The 23,657-nt window shown below is 37.1% G+C and overlaps 1 protein-coding gene across 2 annotated transcripts in view; it reads right to left on the bottom strand.

The window, feature by feature from the left end:
* LOC139734108 (77 kDa echinoderm microtubule-associated protein-like) overlaps window positions 1-23,657 on the bottom strand; it is an 89,001-nt gene that overhangs the window by 58,384 nt on the left and 6,960 nt on the right. For both annotated transcript variants that reach the window (XM_071644922.1, XM_071644923.1), the window contains exons 2-3: window positions 17,966-18,139; window positions 5,892-5,930 (exon numbers count right to left, since the gene is read on the bottom strand). In XM_071644922.1, coding sequence (XP_071501023.1) covers window positions 5,892-5,930; window positions 17,966-18,139 — 213 coding nt within the window. The remainder of the gene's footprint in view (window positions 1-5,891; window positions 5,931-17,965; window positions 18,140-23,657) is intronic.

The raw sequence follows: 23,657 nt of genomic DNA on the forward strand, positions 1-23,657 counted from the left end.
TTTTAAAATAAATAACCATGGATATATGTAGAAGTAGCAAATGAATGCATAAATACTGGTATCTACTGATTTATAAGACTAATTCATATCAGAACAGGATTATGATACTGTTGGTCTTTTCTTAGGTTCTATGTAAAAATGTTTAAAAAAAGAAGTACATAGGATGGTGAAACATATTTGGGAGCTTATATCTGCATGTTTGTTTGGGTTAATAACTCAGATATTTACAGGGTTTGAGACACGTATCGCCAGTACCATCACTGACAAATAATTAATGCCCTTTTTACCAGAATTTCATCATTCTTGTCCTATTTGTTTATACACATATATTTATAAATGACCATCACTGTGTCAAGTCCCGTCAGGAGGCAAAATGATCAGCTCTGGGCAATAGACACAACACATACACCAACAAGCTGATAGCAAAACAGCACACAATCATTATACTGCAGATACCTCAAAAGCAAGGTGCATAAAAAAACTCCAACTCTGCATGGCCATAACGATTCATACAAGAAGGATTCTCAATCTGCAGTGCTTTCAAATTCAGATTAGTTTCACAGCAATCTTGCAACGTAAAACTGATGTCATGCTACTAAATTCAGAGACACTACAATGTCAAGAACGCTTCAAACCTACCACATACACTATCGCCACCGGTATAGCAAATATTAGACTGATTTGCTAATAAATATATTAAAATTTTCAGCATATATTAACTTTATCACAGAGGGTGCCCCTGACGACAAGAAAGCATGTTTAACATTTGGCTGACATAACAACAAAAAATATATACAAATCTGACTCCAAGTATTGTAATGCAAATAGTATGCTAAAGTAGACATAGCTCGTTACTAAGTTTAAGGAGGAAAAATTTCCATAAATTCTCGACATTTGTAGACTAGCCCACATCACAAAGGCTTGGTGTCCTTCTTCTTCTCTGTGATTGGTATTAATATACTATCTACTTAATTAATCATTTACTTATTTACTCATTTAATCCATTTATTCATTCATTCATTCATCTATTCAGATGTATTCACACATATCTATTTCATTCATTCATTCAAACATTCAACTATTTGTTCAATTACTTTTTCCCCCTAGTTATCTGATATTAAAACAGCATGAAATGATCTACCCCACGTTTGCTGATACAATTCTATGGTGAGCCATATATTACAGAAAAGATTTGCAATTACTGAACTTTAAACGATAACTAAAAAAAAAAAAAAAAGAAGCTTGTGGTCACCACAGGAAAAGCTGATGTGCTCAGGATTATTTTTCCCTTACTGTTGGCATGGCAACTGCAATCACTGTGGGTTGTAGTTGCCAGGAAACAGGACCCTGAACTTGACAATCATAACTACCAAGAGTGTTTTGCTATACTATTCAAACATTTTAATATACAGCTCTCTTTTTTTTTTACCAAATACACAAATAAGTCTACAACAGGTCAAACACTTCCAGTTAGGAGATTGTATGGTAAGTGTGATCGGGTTACATTTAGATGCTAAAATAGAACATGCTGTATTTATCACCTATTTAATTCACATTCACACAATCTCCACATGACATGTTATTGAAAATATGCCTCGTTTTCCTGTCACATGTGATTTCTATAATGAATACTATCACTTCATGCATTCTACAAGATTAAGATGCAACATATACCACATATTCTCTAGTACTACATGTAAAACAAAATTAATGATTTTCACAAATTTTCACTCATCTGTTTATGTTACCACTACTTGTGTTCTACATATTTTCTCAGTGGCTAACATTTCATATGAACGCAAAGGCTTTACAGACAGAGCATTCTGACGGTTGCAGACATAAATTTGCTGTGAATTTCAGGGTTCACAGAAAATCCATCCAACAACATTTTGCTATATAAATAGAAATCCCTGTCATAATGTAGCATCATGAACCCTGTGGCTTTTACCTTAAAGGTTGAGATCATCCGTGATTTTCCTTCCTATATTTTACCTGCATTTTAAAAACTGAAGATCAAACTAGAATTGGTATTCCCAGAAATTTCCTGTACATTCACCTGTGAGGAATGAAAGCTTTCCAGTACATTCTTGATAATTGAAATGCATTGGGCATACCTTTCTCAGATGTGGCCACTGAAGAACAGTCATATTCTCACAAGCAAGTAAGTGTACAATTGTATGACATAGATGAGAAGAAATTGAAGTCCCCCACCCTGAAATAACCAGACAATGAAGATGAAAGAGCCTTGCCTCAAAGGACACTACCACTGCTGTCAAGGGACTTGAAGTGGAGACCTTCCATGGAGATTCCTTAGCCTTAACTACATTTAAAACTACAAAAGTTTTGTGTCCATTTTCTTTGATTACTACATGGACTCTCTCTGTAGCTATGATGGGGAGGTGTCCATTTTCAGAGCAAATGACCTCCTGAATCATTATTTCATGTTAAACTCATAAATATTGTGATCTAGGCCGAATGCAACAAACCAAGTCATGATGAATTGATTCCTGCTTGAGTCCAGATATGATTTGTGAATGTGAGGGCTGCTATATACTCTGAAGGTAACACTGTACGACAGTGACATCAGCGTTCACATATGTGACAGTGCACCTCAAAACGAACATAAAGTCGCACACACTGATTTTGCCTGAGGACTGAAAATAAGTGAAATGGGTCAACCTAGCCGAACTTGACTTTTTCATATTTTCTGAAAGAGCGGGTCTTCTTTTACGTTATGCTAAAATTTGGTATCATAAAACGGGCAGGAAAGTGTGTTTTTTGAGCAGTTTGTCTCGAACATTTTTGGTAGAATAGTGTGATTAGGTGTGTCTTTAGAATCCCTTTCTCATTTCTGAAAAACCTTGTCCACACTCTTCACTTTCAACTCTAATAACTTTTGAAAGCATAGTGCTACTACTTTGAAAGTTGGCATTGATTATGGACAGAATGTGTTAATGAGGCATGCTTAATTTAACTTTAATTTGATAATCCCTTCATTGTTGTTAATCTGGTGGTTTACTTCCTGTTTTTTTGTCCCATTCATCTCACAGCCAGCACGATTTGGTAAAGATTAAGCGCTTGAATAGACACTGTACTTCAGAGCCTCTTTTCTCTGTTCACACTTTCCTCAATTTGTGCTTTCTTTCCAATACTTAGATAGGTTAGGAGAGTCCATTTGATTTGAGTTATACATCATTTTAAAGCTTAAAGTCTGCTCTTTCAGAATATGGTCTTAAATAAAAATTCATGTCTGGCGACTTTTTGTTTGTTTTGAGGTGCAGGGTCACATATGCAAAACAGATGCTGAAGAAATGCAGTCATTATTTCCCCCTCCTTTTACTGCAGAAGCTGTTAAGTTTGAAATTTCACTTATGTGACTAAACCTGCCTGTTGCCATTTACTGGTACTCATGGAAATTGAAAACTTAACTCTTAACGTGCCATGGTCGCCGAACGGCGACCTTAGCCCTGACGTGCCATGGTCGCCGATCGGCGACTAAGAAGAGCGCAAAAAACATTGGTCATTTAAGTTCTTGTGGTACCAAAATGCGTTACAACAAGAAACCGCCACTTATATGTACTGGTAGCTGATTAGCATATCCATCGTTTCCACTGAAAATATGAGTATGCTTACATTGGAAAATTTTGAGTAAATGCGTGATTTTTCAGCTAGATGTATCTTTTTTGCGTCGGGAAAATCCGTAGAGAGCGCACCCTCTGCGAGATGTGTATAGATCAAATTTCCCATCGATAAACCACGCGTGTGTGTGCTACTTAATCTGCATGTGTTGTCTATGCGTTTCCACTCGCATTGTTCTGCTTGGGCGCTCTCCCGCGGGAGCGGCTTTCATTTTGTCCCTCAAAGAGAGTCAAGCTTTCGTTCATCGGTCAAGTCTTTCATCCTTTTGTCTTGGACAGTGAACTTCACTAATCGTCCCCACGCTAGCATATACAAAAGAAGAGCACGCTTTTGTTCTTGTCTATGCACATGTACAGTGGACACAAACTCCTCGCGGACAAAGGCCTGCCGATTTCAATAGAGTACGCCCGGCCGCAGTAGAGACAAAAGAAGGATTAGTAGGTGCTTCCTTCTCAAGTGGACAAAAGACACTCTTCCAGGACTCGACCCGGGATTTACTTGAGTTTCAAATACAGGATCTGGGACTAAAGGACACATATTTGGGAATGAATTACCGAGGCAGAAAATGAAAATGAAAAGACAATTTGAACTGCCAATATCTTTGGAATTATTCAACTCTTGAAGACAAATTTGTTATCATTTGAAAGAGGAAATGTAGCTCTAAAACTTTCTCACAGAGTCAAGGGAGCGTTCTATTGAAGAAAAAACACGACTGACTCTTTCTTTCCATAATACACAAAAAATTATAATAATTTTTTAATGATATTGATTATTTCTGCAATATTTCAGGTTCAGATAGATATTACAGCAAAGTGACTACATGACACGAAAGAACAATAATTTCTTGATATATGTTGTGAAGAACTCAATTCAAAACAGACAATAGTTTCAAAGATATGGCAGTTTTAAATTACATTGTCAATCCAGTTCGCAAACTTTCTGGCGTTGGGTAAAAACGTCTGGCACGTTAGGGGTTTTGGGTCTGGCACATTAAGAGTTAAGATGGTTGAGGGGCTGTTGCCTTTAAAGAGTTACGTTGTAAACTTGGAGTTGACTTATGGAACAGGTGCATTAGGAAATTTGTTCACCAGGCTTTGCAATAACCTTGACTTCTCACAAGCGGCACACTTCAACTTGTGGCCACAAGCGCATGCGAGCATTCTGGCGGGAAGTGTGGTGATCTCAGTAGCCAAGCTCGACTATTCACAGCAGTCACCGCTAAGACAACATTACTAAAGACTGGGGGGGGGGGGGGTGCTAACATAATACTGCTCCATTTAAAAATCCATTCTTCCCACAGGCTTATCACTGTGTACATACACACAGAGAGTTTGCACAATAAACAATGACAAGACTAATGATGCACCTTCTGTCAACCTTGAACTACCGGTATATGAATGATTAGTAGACATTCAGAATCATACTTGACAAGCTAGGTGGGTGAGCTTACATCTCTGAGATTGAATCACAAATGCAACCTATTTGCTAAATGTGAATAAATAGTGAAGGATGTACGTGTTTTTACATTGTCCATCTACTATGAGATGTCAACATGACAGGAGAATAGTGAAATGTGAACAAGATTGACTTCTATGACATTCATTTGAGTATATTCTATTTGACATTAAACATACTTCACTAACTAATAGATACCTTCATCGTCAGAGGCAAATGCGCATTAAAGACACTAAGCAAGAGAATATTCTTATGATTTTTGTGAGCATTTGAGCTATGCTACAGTACGACACGATGATGGCCCATACCTTGAGCAGGAAAAAAAAGATTGGAAGTCTTTGTGGAAAAACAAAGCAGACACTTTAATATATTGATAGAATATATTATGCATAGGGTGTTTGGGCAATGAAACCCTGAAACTATCTGATAAAAGGTGGTTAACCCTTTGAGGATGGGCAGATTTTGCTACAACATGCATTTCCCATAGATACTTGCCCAAGTATACTCAAGACTCGTCCTCAACAGGTTAAAGAAAGGATGCAGGGATTTCCTTGGTTTTTTTAATTTTCCTTGAAATCCTGCATGACAATTTGTTATGGAACTATAATCACAGCCCTTGTGAAAAAGACAAATGTACATATAATATATAATTTTTAGGCAAGTTAGAAACGAATATCATCGATGCAGACATTTGGCTATTTCGTTGCATAGAAATATTTGCAACAGACAGTAGGCTTCTGCTTGTTTTTTGTTTTGTTTTGTTTTGTTTCAGAGAAATGTCTGACTGACTGACTCACCTGGTACATCTCTGACCTTGAAGGGACCTTGAGGTATCCCTGCATGGTGGGATTACAGGGGGTGAGGAGGGTAAGAACACACCATTCATCAAAACACGCTCAAGCCATGTGCACTACTACTCCTTAACATGCTTACACTTCTAAAATGTGGCACACATGCAGTTACAAGCAGAAGGACATACATCACTTGACCTCTCACAAAACTAAAAGTTATTTTTTTATTCATTTAAAGGGGAAGGCTAGTAACTGATCAGTGGGAATCAGTGGAAATGCTGGGATATGATTGTTCCAATTCTTATGGGATTCATTCAAGAGTTCATTGTATATCTATTGTTGTGTGAAAATGATTTGCTTCAGAACGGTCTCATATTCAAGTAATGTGCAGATTAAGGCTCCGTCACTGACCAGGGACGCTAACCTGGAAGCATTAAACTGCACATTACTTGAATATGAGACCATTTTGAAGCAAATCATTTTCACACAACAATAGATATACAATGAACTCTTGAATGAATCCCATAAGAATTGGAACAATCATATCCCAGCATTTCCACTGATTCCCACTGATCAGTTACTAGCCTTCCCCTTTAAATTAACAATTTGAATAATTTTTTCCCCTATTTCTCGCATAATCATTCAGTTTCCAAAATTGTATTAGCTTCTGACAGCCTGCTGGTCTGAATCAACAGAAATACTAGTAATCAATCTTCTGGACAATGTATGATCTGCCAGTTTAAGTGTGAATTAAAGTTGTGAGGAACAATTTTGATGCTTTAGGTTAGCCATGGGAAATCAAATGGTTGGGTTGGTTAGGTACAAGGTCATGCTTTCAGTAACTTTTAATTTGTAGAGTGATGCATTATAATACAACTCAAATCAGTGTTTTATTTGTTATATACTGTGTTATGTATATGTCTTTGTATGAAAGATAAATGGTTGAGCTGGTTAGGTACAAAATCATGCTTTCAGTAACTTTATAATTATGACGTGATGCATTATAAAACAACTCAAATCATATGTTTTCTTTTTTATTTTTATATATCGTGTTATGGATATACATGTATGTGTCTTTGTAATATTTGAAGGAGACTTGAACATATGCCGCCTTGAATTTCAACGAACCAAACTTGATACTTTGCAACATTACCGATGACACCAATCACTCTTTGAGTGGTTGAAATAATACCAAAATTACATTCGCTTAAAAATTCCAACAGAAAGAGACAGAGAGGTATTGAAATTGAAAAGCCCAAGATGATGTTTGATTTTCTGCCATTACTTTTCATCATTTTTTACAAATTTTATGTGGCAGACATATATTAGAGAGAGGTTGCTAAGTGTATGACAACAAGTTAATCTTTAATACCTCCAGCCTGGCATTATAAGGTTAAGGTCCAAAACTACATCTGCATATATCTCACGACTCTGGATGGGCTTTGACAAAGAGAAAATTAATTCTGTCACTTTTTAACTAGATCTTCAGCCTCTAGACTAAGAAGATTTCATCTAGAATATGTACAGCCAGTCTAAAAGAAAATCATCCAGGGATATAACCTAATTCATCTTCCTGACTGTGGACAAAGCGAATTCCAATCTTGTTCTTTCATTTCATTTCATTTCATTTCTTTCTTTCAGCACGGCACATGATTTAGCCGACGTGCCTATTCTTCCTCATGTCCGTTCATCAGATGATTTCAGATTTTTACACTTCACTGACTACATATCTGCATGACACACTTGTTCAGTTTTGTGACCATTCATATTTCAATATTGAGTTTATACATAGCAGAATGAACTTGACAATTGACCTTCCATTGCCCTTTAATCATATTGATCATGGCATCCATCATAAAAGATCTAGTGAATGTTGATAGCATAAATCATCTCCCTTGATCAGCTATGCAAACCACATACAAACTTCCCCACAAAGGTCAGCCAAAAATCTCCCTTCATGCTGAATTTCCTGCCATGATCAAAGTCCCATCTCAGGCATATGTTTTAACATTTTAGGAGTAACTGTACTTATAAAATTAGTGAGATGATATTTTCCTTTTATTCTTCCATAAGTCAAGGTCTATGCAACATTCCTCTACAGTATTTTAAAGTTTGCAACCATTCATATCCATAACGTTCATTCTCTTGTGTATCTTAGAATTGTACTGATTAGCTGATTCATTCATTAATCTCATCACCTGTCAGGCCTTTCATCTATTCGGTTATGATTCCTTTCAGAAATGCAGGGTGGACAATCTTCTGTAACTGAAGCAATTGAAAAGCTGCATTAAATATGATAATTTCCCTTATTCAAACAAACAGGGGTTTCAGTAACTACAGCGCTCACTGGTAGATGACTTGAAACATTTTCTAAACTGGTAACTTATATTGTGCATTCAGAACGACAGACCACTTTGGATCTCTTATCTCTCCATCTTCTCTCCCCCTCTTCTCTCCCCCTCTGTCTTGTACTATGTCTTGACAACATTTGTTGTTGTTGTTGTTGCTGTTGTTGTTACTGTTGTTGTTACTGTTAATTCTTTCTTTCTCTGTTTCCTTCTCACATGTTTTGAACAACAAATACATGGTGAAATCATTCAATTTTTCTCGCGTCCAAACAGTAAATTTCACATAATTATGTTCCAATATCTGACAAAATTTGAGCATAGATTATCATTCACCAATCTTGATATTGCCAACCTCTCTGCTGCTGGTGCATTACTTTAAAGGGATAGTACAGTATTGGTGGAGATGAGAATTGGGCTTTTAACTTTTTGCGAGATACCAAGAAAACACTTATGATATAGTACAGAGCATACCATTCTAAGAGGAATTCAAAGTTTATTTGATGAAAATCGGGTTTGGAATGACTGAGACATCCAAAAACAAAGTAAAACAAAGCGATCGTAATAAAGTGTGGGTCCCACACTTTATTAGAATCGCTCTTTTTTTGATATCTCAGCCATTTCAAAACCAATTTTCATCAAATAAACGTTGAATTCCTCATAGAATTACATGCTCTTTCATATTTCATAAGAGGTTTCTCATTATCTCACCAAAAAATGTTAGAAACCTGAAATTAGGTCTCAACCAAAACTGTACGATCCCTTTAATATTGTGTGCTGCAGAACAAAAACCAAAATCAAAGGGAGGCAGCATATGTGCCTGTCTCCTTCAAAGGTGTCAAGTGAAATGTGGTGGTGAAGCGTAAACCTACATAAAATTAGTGCTGAATGCATTCATGCATAATATCAAATCTCAATCACAGGTACAGATATGAATATAATAATGCATTAATGAGACTTCACATATATTCTCATTCCCATACATGCTGAAGGTGGGAGCACCCATTTGTGAAGCATTGTGTCAAATCAGTCAAGAATAGTCATAATGTATGCTCTAGGAGGCTCAGTGCAGCAGAAAGCCACTGACTCACCTAGAAGGTATTTTGAAGCATTTGTTTCGGACCATATACAGAATAATGAGTGTGAAAAGCAAAACAGTGCCACCTCATTGTGAAACCTCATGTATTCAAAAAGTGCATGATAAATGAATCTAGATTTTTGCTTCTTGTTTTCTTGCTTCAAGTTTTGAAGTTTCAACATAAGTTTGAATTTAAACTTGATTTGGACAAGTGTTTTCTACTTTTACTGCCTTATCTGTACCCTATGTTATCTGATCTGAAGGTGATACAAAAATCCAGATTTTGCACAGTGAGAGCTTTTCCTCCAAAAATATTTCAGGTTCTTGGTACACAAAGCCTTTTCCCCCTTTTGAATCAATGTATACAAAACTAATGCACAATATCACGAACAATACATACACACATGTCAACATAACAACGAGCAACCATGCTGGGTTAGGTGGAATAGTAATATTCAACACAGAGCAGGCAAGCGGGCAGGGTGTCAAAATCAATATTACACCTCCATAATACAATATACAGAACACAATACACTTTTAATATAGAGCAGTACAAAATTGCCAAAGGAAAGCACCTGATCCACAGCCGCTCTCCTTTTGATTCATGCAAGATTCTACTAATATATATAACAGAAACTAAATAAACAAATACATAAAATAGAGTTATAGTCTGATACTATGTTTTACATGTACCCAAATCAAAATGGCAGTTTGTGGATCATGTTCTGTAAAAGCTGTTATTTTTGCATACAGATATTTTTTTTTGCGAATGAGGAGGTCACAGACGTTTTTGTGAGATGTTGCTTTCGCAATTTGACACCCAGGCTATCATAAATGCACTAATGCCTGTCCATAAACTTAAAGCCAATTCAAAGCCAATTTAATACCAGGTGGCAATATTTTCCTGTGCTGTAAAATTTGTGGTCCAACAGTCATTCGCTAAATTCGCAAAAAATTAAAAACTTGCGCAAAATAACAGAGCTTTTACAATACCTAGACTTCACCTGAGATTGCCTGAAAAATGGTTTTATGGAGGAAAGACACTCTTTATAATAAATATTATCACTTAAACTTGTAGGCCTCCAGAGTGGTTACATGTAAAACTGAATGCATGAACCAGATTTAAATTACATGTATCTACAATAACATACTGTAAGACGGAAGAAAAAAATGCCACATTCTGTCATCAAATACAAAGTCAGATATTAGTCATGCTCCAATGAGCCTACAAGCTTGTAGGCTCATACATATTACACACCAAAGACTTCATTGAGAAGGTGCGGGGACATCACGGTAAAGGATAATGAATGTATCGTTTTGCTTGATGTGTCTGCCCTTTTCACAAGCGTTCCGCCCCACAAGGCAACAGAAACAGTTTGCAAACAAAAGACGCTAACCTCAGCTCAAGAACCAAGCTCAATCCTGATCAAATTTGTCAATTGTTAGAACTCTGCTTTGAATGAATATCCACAACCTATTTCACCTCTGACGGCACTTTCCACAAACAGAGACATGGATATGTGCTATGAGCTCTCCCATCTCGCAAGTTCTTGCCAACTTATACATGGAAGATTTTGAAGACAAGGCTCTGGGTTTTCATCTTCTCATTGGTTCAGATATGTGGATGACACCTGGGTCAAGATCAAGACTGCAATTTCCAAGCACATGAATAACTTCATTGTTCATGGTTGAGAAAGCAAAGGACAATCAACTTGAGTTCCCAGATTGTTTTATCGCCATCAAAGATGACGGTACGCTCCTTTCCTCGGTCTACAGGAAAGTCACCCATACACACCAATACCTCCTGTTTGACTCCCACCACCCCCTCATTCACAAACTGGGAGTGGTAAAAACATTGTGTCACAGGGCATCCTACATTTCGTCTTCGGAGGAGGCAAAGGAGAATGAAAGAGCATTAACATCTCCTGGAAGCACTTTGCGTGTGTAGTTACCATGGATGGAGTATCGAGAAAGCTATCCAAACTGGCAAACAGCAACATTGGGACAACGAAACATGTCCAGCAGAACAGCTTCGGAGCATAGGTATCTCTCTACCTATGTCAGCGGACTTCCTGAGACAATTCAATGGATTCTTTCCGGGTACCACATTCCCATTTACTTCAAACCGGCTTAGAAACTGGTTTATCCAAAGCCAGGATAAGGTTCATAAGGAAAAGAGAACCAATGTCTCCTACACCAGTTAGTGTCAAGGAGAAAGGTGCCAAGAGAACTATTTTGGTGAAACCAAGCACCCGCTACATAAGCGACATATATCAACATCAAAGATCAGGTACACTGCACAACAATTCGGCCATCTTCTCCTACCTGAAGACATTTAAACACAATTTCAAAGACATGCTCATCAAGACAACAAGCCTCGGTGGTTTGAGAGGGGGTCCGGGAAGCCGTCTGCATCAACTCCGAAAACCCAACCCTTAATAAGGTTGGGAAACGGTGACACAACCTCTCCTCGGTGTACAGATCTGTAATCTGGAGAATTCCTTGACGACTGACTCCGAACAATAACGTCGGTAGTGCGGCTGTGACTGACTCCGATCAACGTCGGTAGTGCGTCTGCGCCGCTTGGCAACAGTCTTCCCGCCACCAAATCAGATGAGCTGATGAAGTGTCCAGGATCGGACGTAAAACCGTTCTTGGAAGTGAAGTAAGTCCATGTGAACTAATTTCATTTTGTACTGGTACCTTAAATATTGAACTTTACCTAGATGAATCAAAACTTACATTTTAAAAAAATATTCTTCCAAATAGACTCCCACACAAAATCATGATAAAAATGATAAGCAAACAAACCTTATGAAATAAAGTTTTCTGAGACCTCATGCTTTAAGACGGAGAGCCTAGCATTACTTCATTTCTTCTGTATACCAGTTTAATCACAATTCAAAATCCAAGCAGTAATTTTGTCTTTGCAGTTATTCTGGGGAAAAAAAAGGACTGACAAGGTTGAGGGTGCTTACGTTCATTTGACAATCCCGTACGCTTTGACTTGACAGCTTCAAATAAGAAACATAACAGTTATCATTTTCAGTGCTTGCTTTTTGAAATCTGCTGAAAATCTGTTTTCTATTTTTTGTTTGTTTGTAAAAAGCATGTAGTATGAAAGAGTTCTACAAATCTTGTCCCCAAACTACAACAATCTCCAGCCATGCAAAATGCAAAATGTAGAACGAAGTGCAAGTATTCTTCTTTTTTTTTTTGGGGGGGGGGGGGAGGGAAGGGAGAAAAGAAAATGAAAATACCCCATCCTACATCAACAACATAAAAAGTAACAGTGGCAGAGATGCCTGCCAAGAAGAAACTGTTCAAATAATGGTGGCTACTTTTCAGCTCTTCAACTTGCTTTCATTAAAAGAGTAATTGGACTAAATTAATTCCAAGTTGTTGTAAACCTTGTGCACAGTATAATTTCAAACTTGTGTTTGGCAAGGCAAAATGACAAAAAAACCAATATAAAAATCTTAGAATGGCTGAAAGACGATTTAACTTGTTTCAGTCACTACACCAATGTAATTTCTTCGAAGCAACTCCAGCTGTATTGGAAAATTGAAACCGTAATCATAGAAAGTCTTTTTCATAGTTGCAAGCTGTGGAATCAAACTAAAGAAAAGTTCAAAGACATGTTTATCTCAGCCCATAGCACCACATTCAGAAAATAAAGGAAGAAGCTACAAAGGCCTGTGTAACACAAATTATCAAAGTATTATGAAAAGTAATATAAATTACACTTTACTACTTATATAAAGAGCACTATGTATAGTGATTACATCTCAAAGTTTCATCATATCAATGTCTGCTTCTTGATATACATTTGATATGAATCTTTCAGACAGAAAAATGTGATCCCCCCCTCATGCACACACACACACACACACACACAATGATGAAAAATAAACTTTATGAGCAACACTGACACACTGACACACTACTACAAAACTATTCAGAGGTACATACAGCAAAAGTAGATAGATCAAGATGGGGGGGGGGGGGGGGTAGAGAGAGAAAACAAAAATGGCAGTATGGCATTCTTCAAAAGCACATGGAATGCATACCATGCTGCGTAGGCTGTTTGTCAGCTGTCTGATGGGCTGTTGTTCATGTATCAAAATACACAACCTTTCGTTACTCATATTTCTCGACTCATTAGCTATCTTTTTGAAATGACTCATGGTCACATGCATTCCACCTCTGCTGTGCTTTCCACTCTATTTCAAATAAACTTCTGCTCTAGACAAAAAAAAGCAGAAAAACACATCAAAACCCACAGCCTCAAAATGTCTGCAGCACTCTTTGTGAAGAGCCAACTTGCCATTGAAACATGAATGACAGCAGGGAGAATGAAAATGGAGCAGGCTATTCTGTCGGAATCCATATTCAGATACAATTGTACCCTCAAGCCTCAAAATGGGAGAAGATACTAACATCATGAGCACCAAATTCAATGAGATTAGCCTCATAATGATCTTATCACTTATATTTCTCCCCATGGGTAGCAAGTGCAAGTTATCAATTTTTGGGAAAGGGAAGAGCAATGAGAGAGAATGGTGAAAAATAGCTTGTCAGGGAAGCAAAGTCACTAGTTAGTCAACATCCTTTAGAAAAGCCGCTCTTCGAACCACTGATTCAAATTAAAATAAATGGACAGAAAGCTCAGCATCCAACTCCCATTACTTCACACCGAAGATCTTTGATCTTTTGAAGAGAAAGCTGCAACCCTTGACATTCTCATTCTAACAGCTAAAAATACTGCATTTCTAAATGATCATCACCTCATCGCAAGAAATCGCAAAATGATCCCCTTATATTGAAAATTGTAGATTTACAAAAATTACTCATAAACATTAAAGGGATGGTACAGTATTGGTGGAGATGAGAATTGGGCTTATAACTTTTTGCGAGATACCAAGAAAACACTTATGATATAGTACAAAGCATACCATTTTAAGAGGAATTCAAAGTTTTTTTGATGAAAATCGGGTTTGGAATGACTGAAACATCCAAAAACAAAGTAAAACTTAAAGCAATCGTAATAAAGTGTGGGTCCCACAATTTATTAGAATCGCTCTTTTTTGGATATCTCGGCCATTTCAAAACCAATTTTCATCAAATAAACGTTGAATTCCTCATAGAATTATATGCTCTTTCATATTTCATACGAGGTTTCTCATTATCCCACAAAAAAATGTTAGAAACCTGAAATTAGGTCTGAACCAAAACTATATGATCCCTTTAAGATCGATGGAGGATCTTTTTACATCATCATGTGTAAAAATGAAATTACAAGCACGACTTTTCCATGCATCACTGTTTATACATGTAGTAATCTTAAATCATTTCTTTTTTCATACACCGAAGTACCTCCACTCACTGCTTCTGTGTCTTCAGCCTACTTAAAGGAATGATATAGTTTTGGTTGAGATGGGGATTCAGGTTTTAACTTTTTGCAAGATTGTGAGAGGAATCAAAAGTTAATTTGATGAAAATCGGTTTTGAAATGGTTGTATAAAAACAAAGAGGTCTTAATAAAAGGTGAGACCCACCTTTTATGAGGGCTACTTTGTTTTACTTTGTTTTTGGATTTCTCAGCCATTTCAAACCCGATTTTCATCAAATAAACTTTGAATTCATTTTAAACTTGTATATTCTGTAATATTTCATATTTGTGGTTTCTAATTATCTCACAAAAAATTAAAACCTGAATCCCTATCACAACCAAAACAATACCATTTAAATGGTACTGATACGGATGTATAATTAGGAATTATACATAGCTGCCCAGTAAGAACCAAAACCAAGGAACAGGCATATCTCATTACTACACTAACAATGTAAAGTGCAAAGAAGTGTGTCTGCAACTTATTCTCAAGTTCGCCAAATGAAACGCATGATGGAGTGAGCTCTGACAAGCTCTTTGAACAATAAGAGACACAACAAAAGGTTCACTGGGATAGAGGCAGTATATGGATACACATCACACATCATACAGAGAAATTATGATAAACACACAAATAGCACATATTCACGGATCCACTGCTTACTACACACACACACACACACAAAAACAATTGTGCAAAAATCCTCACAAAACTTCAGTAGCACAGTGCGAAGAAGGAGGGCCACAGACCATGATTGGCACAAGCATATTATATCACCCTTCTGTTAAAGGAAAAGATTTCATACTATGGAAATGAGATGTAGATATAAATTGATACTGTACATATGTCTACAGCAAATTTGCCACCTTTTTTTAGAGAAATAAATGCTCACATTGGCTGTTCACACTGCAAACAAAAATTCAAAACATGCAAAGTTTTCACAGTTAAAGAGGATTAGGAGTGCTAGAAACTGAAAGAAAACAACTCCCATCACTCTTCTCCACTCTTTTACAATGCTCACTGTGATTTGAGAAGGTCATTATTGTTGATGTGTACGTACTTGTAGGTGCAACAAGGGATATGCTTGGTGTTTACATCGTGTGGGATGTAATACTTTCATGTAAATTCCTACTACATACTGTCCAGTAACTAATATGATACAAGAGATCTGCAATATACTATCATTAATCTCTGGAGAGTGAAGGCATCAGAATAAAAGTGACAAAAATTGATATATTTATATATTCCTAGATGTTAATATGTTGTTACTCACTGCCTTCTCTCAGATTACACAAGCATTTGTAAAATTATTGAATATCAAATCTTTCTTTGCCATATTCCAAGATCATTCAGCATGATGAAAAAGCTTTCACTAACTTTCAAACATGAACCAAAAATATATCAAATATTGATGCATTTACATCTTCATTCATGATAGGCCCCCTTAAGACAACACTTGAAATAAAGTAAGTACAGACTTACAAGTATCTTGATTGTGATATGCCATACAAATCCACTGCTCATGCCAAAAATGTCAGACAACTACACATCTAGTTGTGCTAAAGGAATGTTTCCCTTTCTGTAGCATACAGTATCCCCACATATATCAGACACAAACAGGGCTATTACATCTAACATCACATCACCAGAGGTGGAATTAATATCAAATGCAAAAATACATTCATCACAAAATGACACAAGGAATTCAGCATGTTTCTCTCAATGTCCCTACTAAGACTGTATAGGACCAATCATTAAAAGAATGACCCCTTTTCATTACCAGTGAAAGTGTCAAAGTTATGTTGTTATCAGTCAACATGCATTTACACACCCTGCATGCATGTTTGGTCACCATTCCAAACAAAACTGCAAACAAAATGTTAGCAAAATTTCAAACAAATTCGCACTTGGGCAGGCAAAGTCATTAAAAAAGTTGTCATAAATAGTGAACATGCATATTTTAGCAATCATGCACAACCAAACAGTTCAGCCACTGAATGTTATAGTGCAAGATGGTTATGCTACATGCAATATCATACACATAATGTATATAAACACATGACTAAACACAACACAGACCGATATTACTGCTTTATACATCAGACTGATTGGGAATTCCACTCACATTTTGCTATACCATTAACGTTCGCAGTCAAAATGTCAAAAGGTCAATAAAAAAAGAAGAAGCAGACTCATCATTTTAATTGCAACATGAAATACACTAGAAAGTGGAATACAGAAGAAAGGTTTGCAACAATAACAAAGAAATCTAAATGCAAAGACAAGGAGCCTTTGCTTCAGTGTCTGATTATATAAAATGTCAACTGGAGGGGCTCTATTGATGGCAGAAAATGGAGACTTGGCTTCAGGATTATTGGCTTGCGTTTCGCCCGATCATCAGAGCATTATAATGTCAGGCTCCTGCACTGCTAGCTTGATAATTTGACCTCTCTCTCCCTCTCTAACTCTCTTCATCCCAAACGTTCCAACATCCTGTTTTGAAAGATGATCATGTCAGATCGTTTGTAAATCCTGTGGCTTCAAATCAATTTGGAAAATCTTCAGCCCTCACCGCATACTGAAAAAAATAAAACCTTACGAGTAATTAGCTTTCCTGAAGAGCTGACAGAGATTGCGGTCTACATGAGCGCCAACATTATGTGGGACTCCACTGCAAGTTTTCACTGATTTTGAACAAAAATAGCAAGCCTAAATTTCCTACACACCACCACTTAGTTTTGTCTTGAACGTGCATCATTTTGATAGCTGGGAAGATATATGGCAGCCAAACTGTGAAGACACGGCTATCCCCATGGAGTTAAGTGTTAAACATGTGACAACTCCTTGAGCTGTTCTGCTCCTTTTAGCCTTTCAAAGAAGTATAAAATAGCCAATGCAAAATAAAGAGCCATATCAACCCGAATTCCTTTTTCACATGATAAACGTAGATGTATTCATAATACATGATGTGCATTGATATATCACTCCACTGTGCTTTTTTTTTAAACAAAATTTTGCATGAAGTCAACTGCTTCCTCCCTCAATTCTCCTTTAGGTTAAATGCAGCCAACTTGGGATTTGCAGTCACAACACAGTAAAGCCATAAAATTATGTTATGACATCAATCTAGCTCACGAGATCATAATCTCCATCCCTTTCCTACTCTCCACCCCCCCCCCCCCCCCCCCCAAGTCAGTCCGCACTACTTCACTACTTCACTGTGCTGTTTTGGGTGATTTTCTGTTTTTCTGCAGACCACGTTACCTCTGGTGTTATTTTTGGCGGAGTGTTCCACTGCCGCTAATCTCCTGACGACGTCAGCGAGGGCAGTCTTTAGACAGGTAATCTCGTCCTGTTGGTCCCTCACCGTCCTCTCGAGGGCAGCGACTCTGTCACTCAACTCTAGACTGTAGTCTTCATTTGGAATTAAGAATTCATCTGAAACAAAGAATGCACACAAAATCAGGATCATTTGTTTCAGAAAAATATTTCAACAACAACAACAACAACAAATACAGGTATTACAGTTTTGGAAGCAATTTTCAGTTTTCTTCTTGGCTAATATTATGTAAACATATGGCTCTTAGATGTAGTTGAATATTTCTTGCCCATATACTAAAAAAAAGGCACTTGACAAAGTTAAAAAAAAAACTGAATGAAGGTACCTAAAATTGATTCTTTTTTTGAATTGATATTTTATGCAGTGATACAACAAACTTGTCACAGTTTCACATTGCACTGCACTCTCTGACATGCTGATGAAAAATATTCTTTTCTAATCCTCTTTTTTATTTTAGAAGAAGTGGATACAGATATACAAAACTATGATTATATTTGTCGCACAACATATCGTAAAGAACAAGAGAGGTAAAAGTACAAGTATATATCTTGCTCTACCAAAATACAGCATACACATGACAGAGACATGCCTTTCACATACCTGAAATCCAATTAATGAAACAGTCCTCCCGTGTATGTATTTCATAAATTTCATTAAATTCACCTGCTATGACTATACTGTGGTATGGAAATCAACTCAGTGGTACTGGCACCATCTATTCTTTCTTGACAGAGGCAGAATTTCAGACAAAGGTATAAAGATTTATGTTGCTATTGTTGCTGGCAATACAAAGTTTGTTTTGACGACATACACAGTTTGGTTAAAAAAACAAAAAAACAAAACAAACAGAACACTTTTATTTGAATTATGTCTATGAGGTGAATCAATTAGTGAGATCAGTATAGTAAGCTACAGCCAAATTTAACCCGTTGAGGATGAGCTAATTTTGCTACTACATGCACTTCCCATAGACGCTTGCCCGAATATATTCGGGATTTGTCCTCAATGGGTTAACAGTAAAGTGTTATTCAGGCAGCAACATTATACTGCTGGACGAATAAACTATTAGGACGGATTATTATTCACACCTTTTTTAAAAACATCTATCATCTATCATTAGATCATTACAAAACCCACAGTAATTGCATAAGCACACAAATGAAAGTTCAAATATAGTGTGTATACAACTTTGCGAAGTATTTCGGTCTTTATATTATATATTTACCTAATTTTGTACCAGCTCCTGAAACTTCTGTTCACTTTGCACAGGAACCACCATGTGCATATATACAATAGGTTTATGGAAGTCTAACAGAGTATTGATACTGTTTTGTGAATGCAGATGTTTGGAATCTACTGATGAGTGTTTTATAGCAGGCCTCCACGAATGTTAAAATAAATTTTCTCATACAAGTCTCCCGCATTCTAATTTTTGCTATCTTGCATGCTGCACACGTTCGGCAAAACGAGCAGGTTACAATGTCTCAAATGTCACATCACACCCAGAACTACTGCTTGAGAAATGAAACTAAATCGCTGACACGGCTTCCTTTTCCTCACTGTAAAAGTTCTGGCAAGCTTGCTTCCTGCACCATCCCTTCAGCAAAGCATGCAGTGATATTCATTATATGATCATTATCATTAACAGGCACAGGGAATATCATCTTTTTGGTAATTTCAGTTACAGGTACTTTCTTCATTCTCAGATTTCATTATCAGGGCAAGGGCATTTCTTGTTATTGAACAATGACCATCAATTAAATGTACTTTATGTAAAGGCCCGGTCACACTGCCCAAAAGTCACACAAATGCATGAATCACGCAAGAAATTTGGTTGTGCGTGCTTGTCCGTCAAGAATTTTTGCTGATTTACGAGATGAAAATCACCGATGAATTGTGCAAGAACTACAGAAGGATCACGCAAAAATCAATAACAACGCACTTTCAGCGCATAGGCATGCAAAGGATCACAAATAGGGCGAATTCGTGGTTGTGCATGACGACTGAGGTCCACGGAAAACCATGCATAATCTGTGCATTATCACTAATGAACTGGGTATGAATCGCACGTGATTCAGGCATGAACGTGATAGCAGCAACATTTTCGCGAAAGATCACTGATATTCCACGCATATATCATGCATTGTTCATGTAAGAACTACGCAAACTACGCAAAAGACAGCACAATACTGCGTAAACTTTTACGTGAAGCGAGTTTTGAGCTGCTCAAAACCTGGAATTGCGTAAAGCGCCAATATGGTGCACATCGGCAGACAACTACGAAGGTTCCACGTCAGACAAACTCATAAAATGCGCAAATTGTGCGTGTATCACATAAGGCTCGAATTTCTTATGTGATTAATGCGTTTACGTGACTTTTGGGCCATGTGACCAGGCCCTAATGAGTTAGTGTTTCTGGTCCTTGACAATCCATCACCCCTGCCCCTGCCCCCAACCCCTTTGGCCTCACACATGATATGAATACAATTGTACTTGCTTTATTTGACAGTTTGCATCGTTTTGTTTTTGAGGGTTTTCGTCAATCACTGGCAAAATGATTTAACTGGCAATTCTGCTGATATTGAGAGGGATGTCGGCTTTTATCTTTTCTATCTGTAAAGACACGTCCTTGCCAGAATTCACTGATTTCATCCTACTTGAAGGAAACATTTGATATCTAAGCACTTTTAGGGATATCTATACATTTGTGTATGTGTGTGTGTGTGTGCATATCTTACATTTCATCCCATGCAATTAGAACACAAGTGGCTCATATACTTGCAGTTCATCTTGAGTGATTCAAGCTTTAAGTGATAACTGCTTATCCACACTTATATCACCGTTCAGAGAGAGATCTCATATATCTATTCCATTACCCATGCGATATCAATTTCTTCTCAATCAACTGAGAAGCTCCACTGAGTGAAAAGAGTAGCCAGTCTTTGCGCCAGCCTTTGTGGAAACAGCACAAGGGCAATATTACAATGTTTGCATTTTTCACATAACTTCAAAGCACATGGCTCCATGATATGGCATTGCATTCCAAAAGATATGAAGACTGTAGATTAAATAACATATCATCGATACATGGCCAAGTTGATGGATGGGACCTTTTAAATGTGTGGTATGTTTATCATTGTTTGATATTCACTGTCACTCCTAAGAGTACAGCATTTGCTGTAATCATTATCATCATAATCATGTTTACTACGCATAAAAACAACAGTTAGCAGTATTACTTTCATTGATATTACATGCACTACTTCTGTCATTACTTTAACTTATTAAATTTGATGTATTTGGTGATTTCAGTTCAGTTTTCAATAAGCATAGTTAAATATCGTAAAAGCATCAAATATATTTCACAAAATTCCAAGCCTCTCTCAACCTGAAAAAGGCAACTATTATCACGATGGTTACATAGTCCAAAATCCATAGATATAAAGTTGATAATACGAGACAGGAGGATAATATGGATATTACATGCTTATATATAGATAACTATAAAGATATATTCCACATTTCTTGGTGAGTATATATTATTCCATTGGTAATGATAAGCAGGTATAATATGTAATAGTCATTGACTAATTAGACACTTTCACATTATGAGGACCTTGACGACTTGAGATAAATAAACAATATAAATGGAATCATGGAATGACCACCAATGTGTATGAGAATTATGTATCAATTACAGTCATTTAATATCATTGCATACTTTTTTACAACCATGGCAAGCCATATCATGGGGAATGATATTTGTGAAGGTATTTGTCAATACATGGGCACCTTACCTTTGACAGCTTTGTTTTAATCAGTGGAGTGACCGACTCAAAGAAAAATATGGAATGAACTTGGAAAAAGAACTAGAAATAAACAGAAGTTTCTTCCCCCTTCTGCCTTTTGTGTTTCCATAGCAATGAAAGTGAAATTAAATTCACTGGTTTATACTGCCTTCAGGAGACTACTTATTACCTCCGCCAAGGAAGGAGGTTATGTTTTCATTACCATTGGTTTGTGTGTTCGTTCGTTCGTTAGTTAGTTTGTCCGTGTGCAAAATAACTCAAAAAGTAGTTAACGGATTGGGATGAAACTTGCAGGAAAGGTTGAGAATGACACAAGTAACAAATGATTAACTTTTGGTAATGATCCAAGAATTTTGGGGGAATTTATGAAGGATTTTTGATGTTTTGGCAGGTAGGGTCAATGAACTTGGGAGTTCAGGCTGCACACATTTGAGGTTTGTCTGCGCGCACTAAAGTGCGTGCTCTAGTTTCTGCTGGGGCAAGGCGCGCCGTGCAGCTGAAGGCTTATGACGTAACAAAGGCTTCTATATTTGGAAATCTGGCGACTTTTAGCACCGATGTTGTGTGTAGGCACCCTACGTATGATATCTCTATGGAAGAACAAGATCAGTGTAGTGGTGGAAATAAGCTTCATGCTTGGCGGAGGTCTGCGCTCTCAGAGTGCTTTTCTAGATATGAATGTATTCTTCACCCTTCATGAAACGATATTAGCAGCTACATTTTGTAAATCCAGTCATCTGCACAAAACAAACTAATCTCATGCCGATCATGAATTTTTCCTCCTTGCCCCCCCCCCCCCAAAAAAAAGGTATATATTACAAACCAAACAAAACTTTGGCACACACGTGATCACACACAATCACACCAAAACTTATATGCATTATGCAGGCAAACTACTCACAATTAAAATATAACCCACAGCTCATTGCACACACTATAAGACCTACTTTTCCTGCTCAAATTTAAGCATTAATGTTGCCCATATTAAATAGTAGTATGAAGAGCTGCCATTTCCAGACCTACACTGTATCTTCACATGGAAATGACAAGCAATTCAAACCACTCCTTGACAAAGGGAAGTTTGGAGTTTGGGAAAACTCTATATAGATGGGAAAATTGATCAATTTTCACATCTATTTTTTTAAATTTCCTTCAGAAGATAATTTTCACAGGGGCGGATCCAGGAATTCCGTAAAGAGGGGGCGCGTTTACAAAATTAAAGGGGGGCGCACGCACCCCTCCCCCCATTTTTTTCTTTTTATTTCTTTTGTTTCAACAAAAAATAAAGGGGGGCGTGCGCCGGTTGCGGTCCTCCCTGGATCCGCCTCTGTTTTCATTTACTTCCCATAACATACTTGCCTAAAATTTACTGCTGAAGGATTTACATCAAAGAAAAAGTTTTATTCAAGCAAGTAGCTTCAATATCTCCTGAAGACCTTATATACTGATTATGACACTTATAATATTGACATGTAAAAATCAGGAAAATTAAATCAAAATTTAAAGACCCACAAGCAATTTTAGCATGTGCTTCCTTAAAAAGAACTTGTGTCTACTCCCTTGCTCTTATTTGGTTGGATGAATAGCTGACCTTATACAAAATTTGACAGACTGGAAAATATTTGAATGGTATCCAACTTTCCCAGGCTATTTTTGTCTCCGTCATCACAAATAACCACTGCAGGACTTAAATAAGTCATCAAGGGTACCAAAAACACGTCCAGGAAACTATTAAGGGGTGAATCAACGGGCCGGTCAGCGTAATATTTTGAAAGTGACAGATCTCTGATTAATTCTATAATTACCA

This window comes from Diadema antillarum, unplaced genomic scaffold (assembly GCF_040938485.1).
Source record: "Diadema antillarum isolate AM-2024a unplaced genomic scaffold, OU_Dant_1.0 seq00000510_RagTag, whole genome shotgun sequence".
Taxonomy (NCBI): domain Eukaryota; kingdom Metazoa; phylum Echinodermata; class Echinoidea; order Diadematoida; family Diadematidae; genus Diadema; species Diadema antillarum.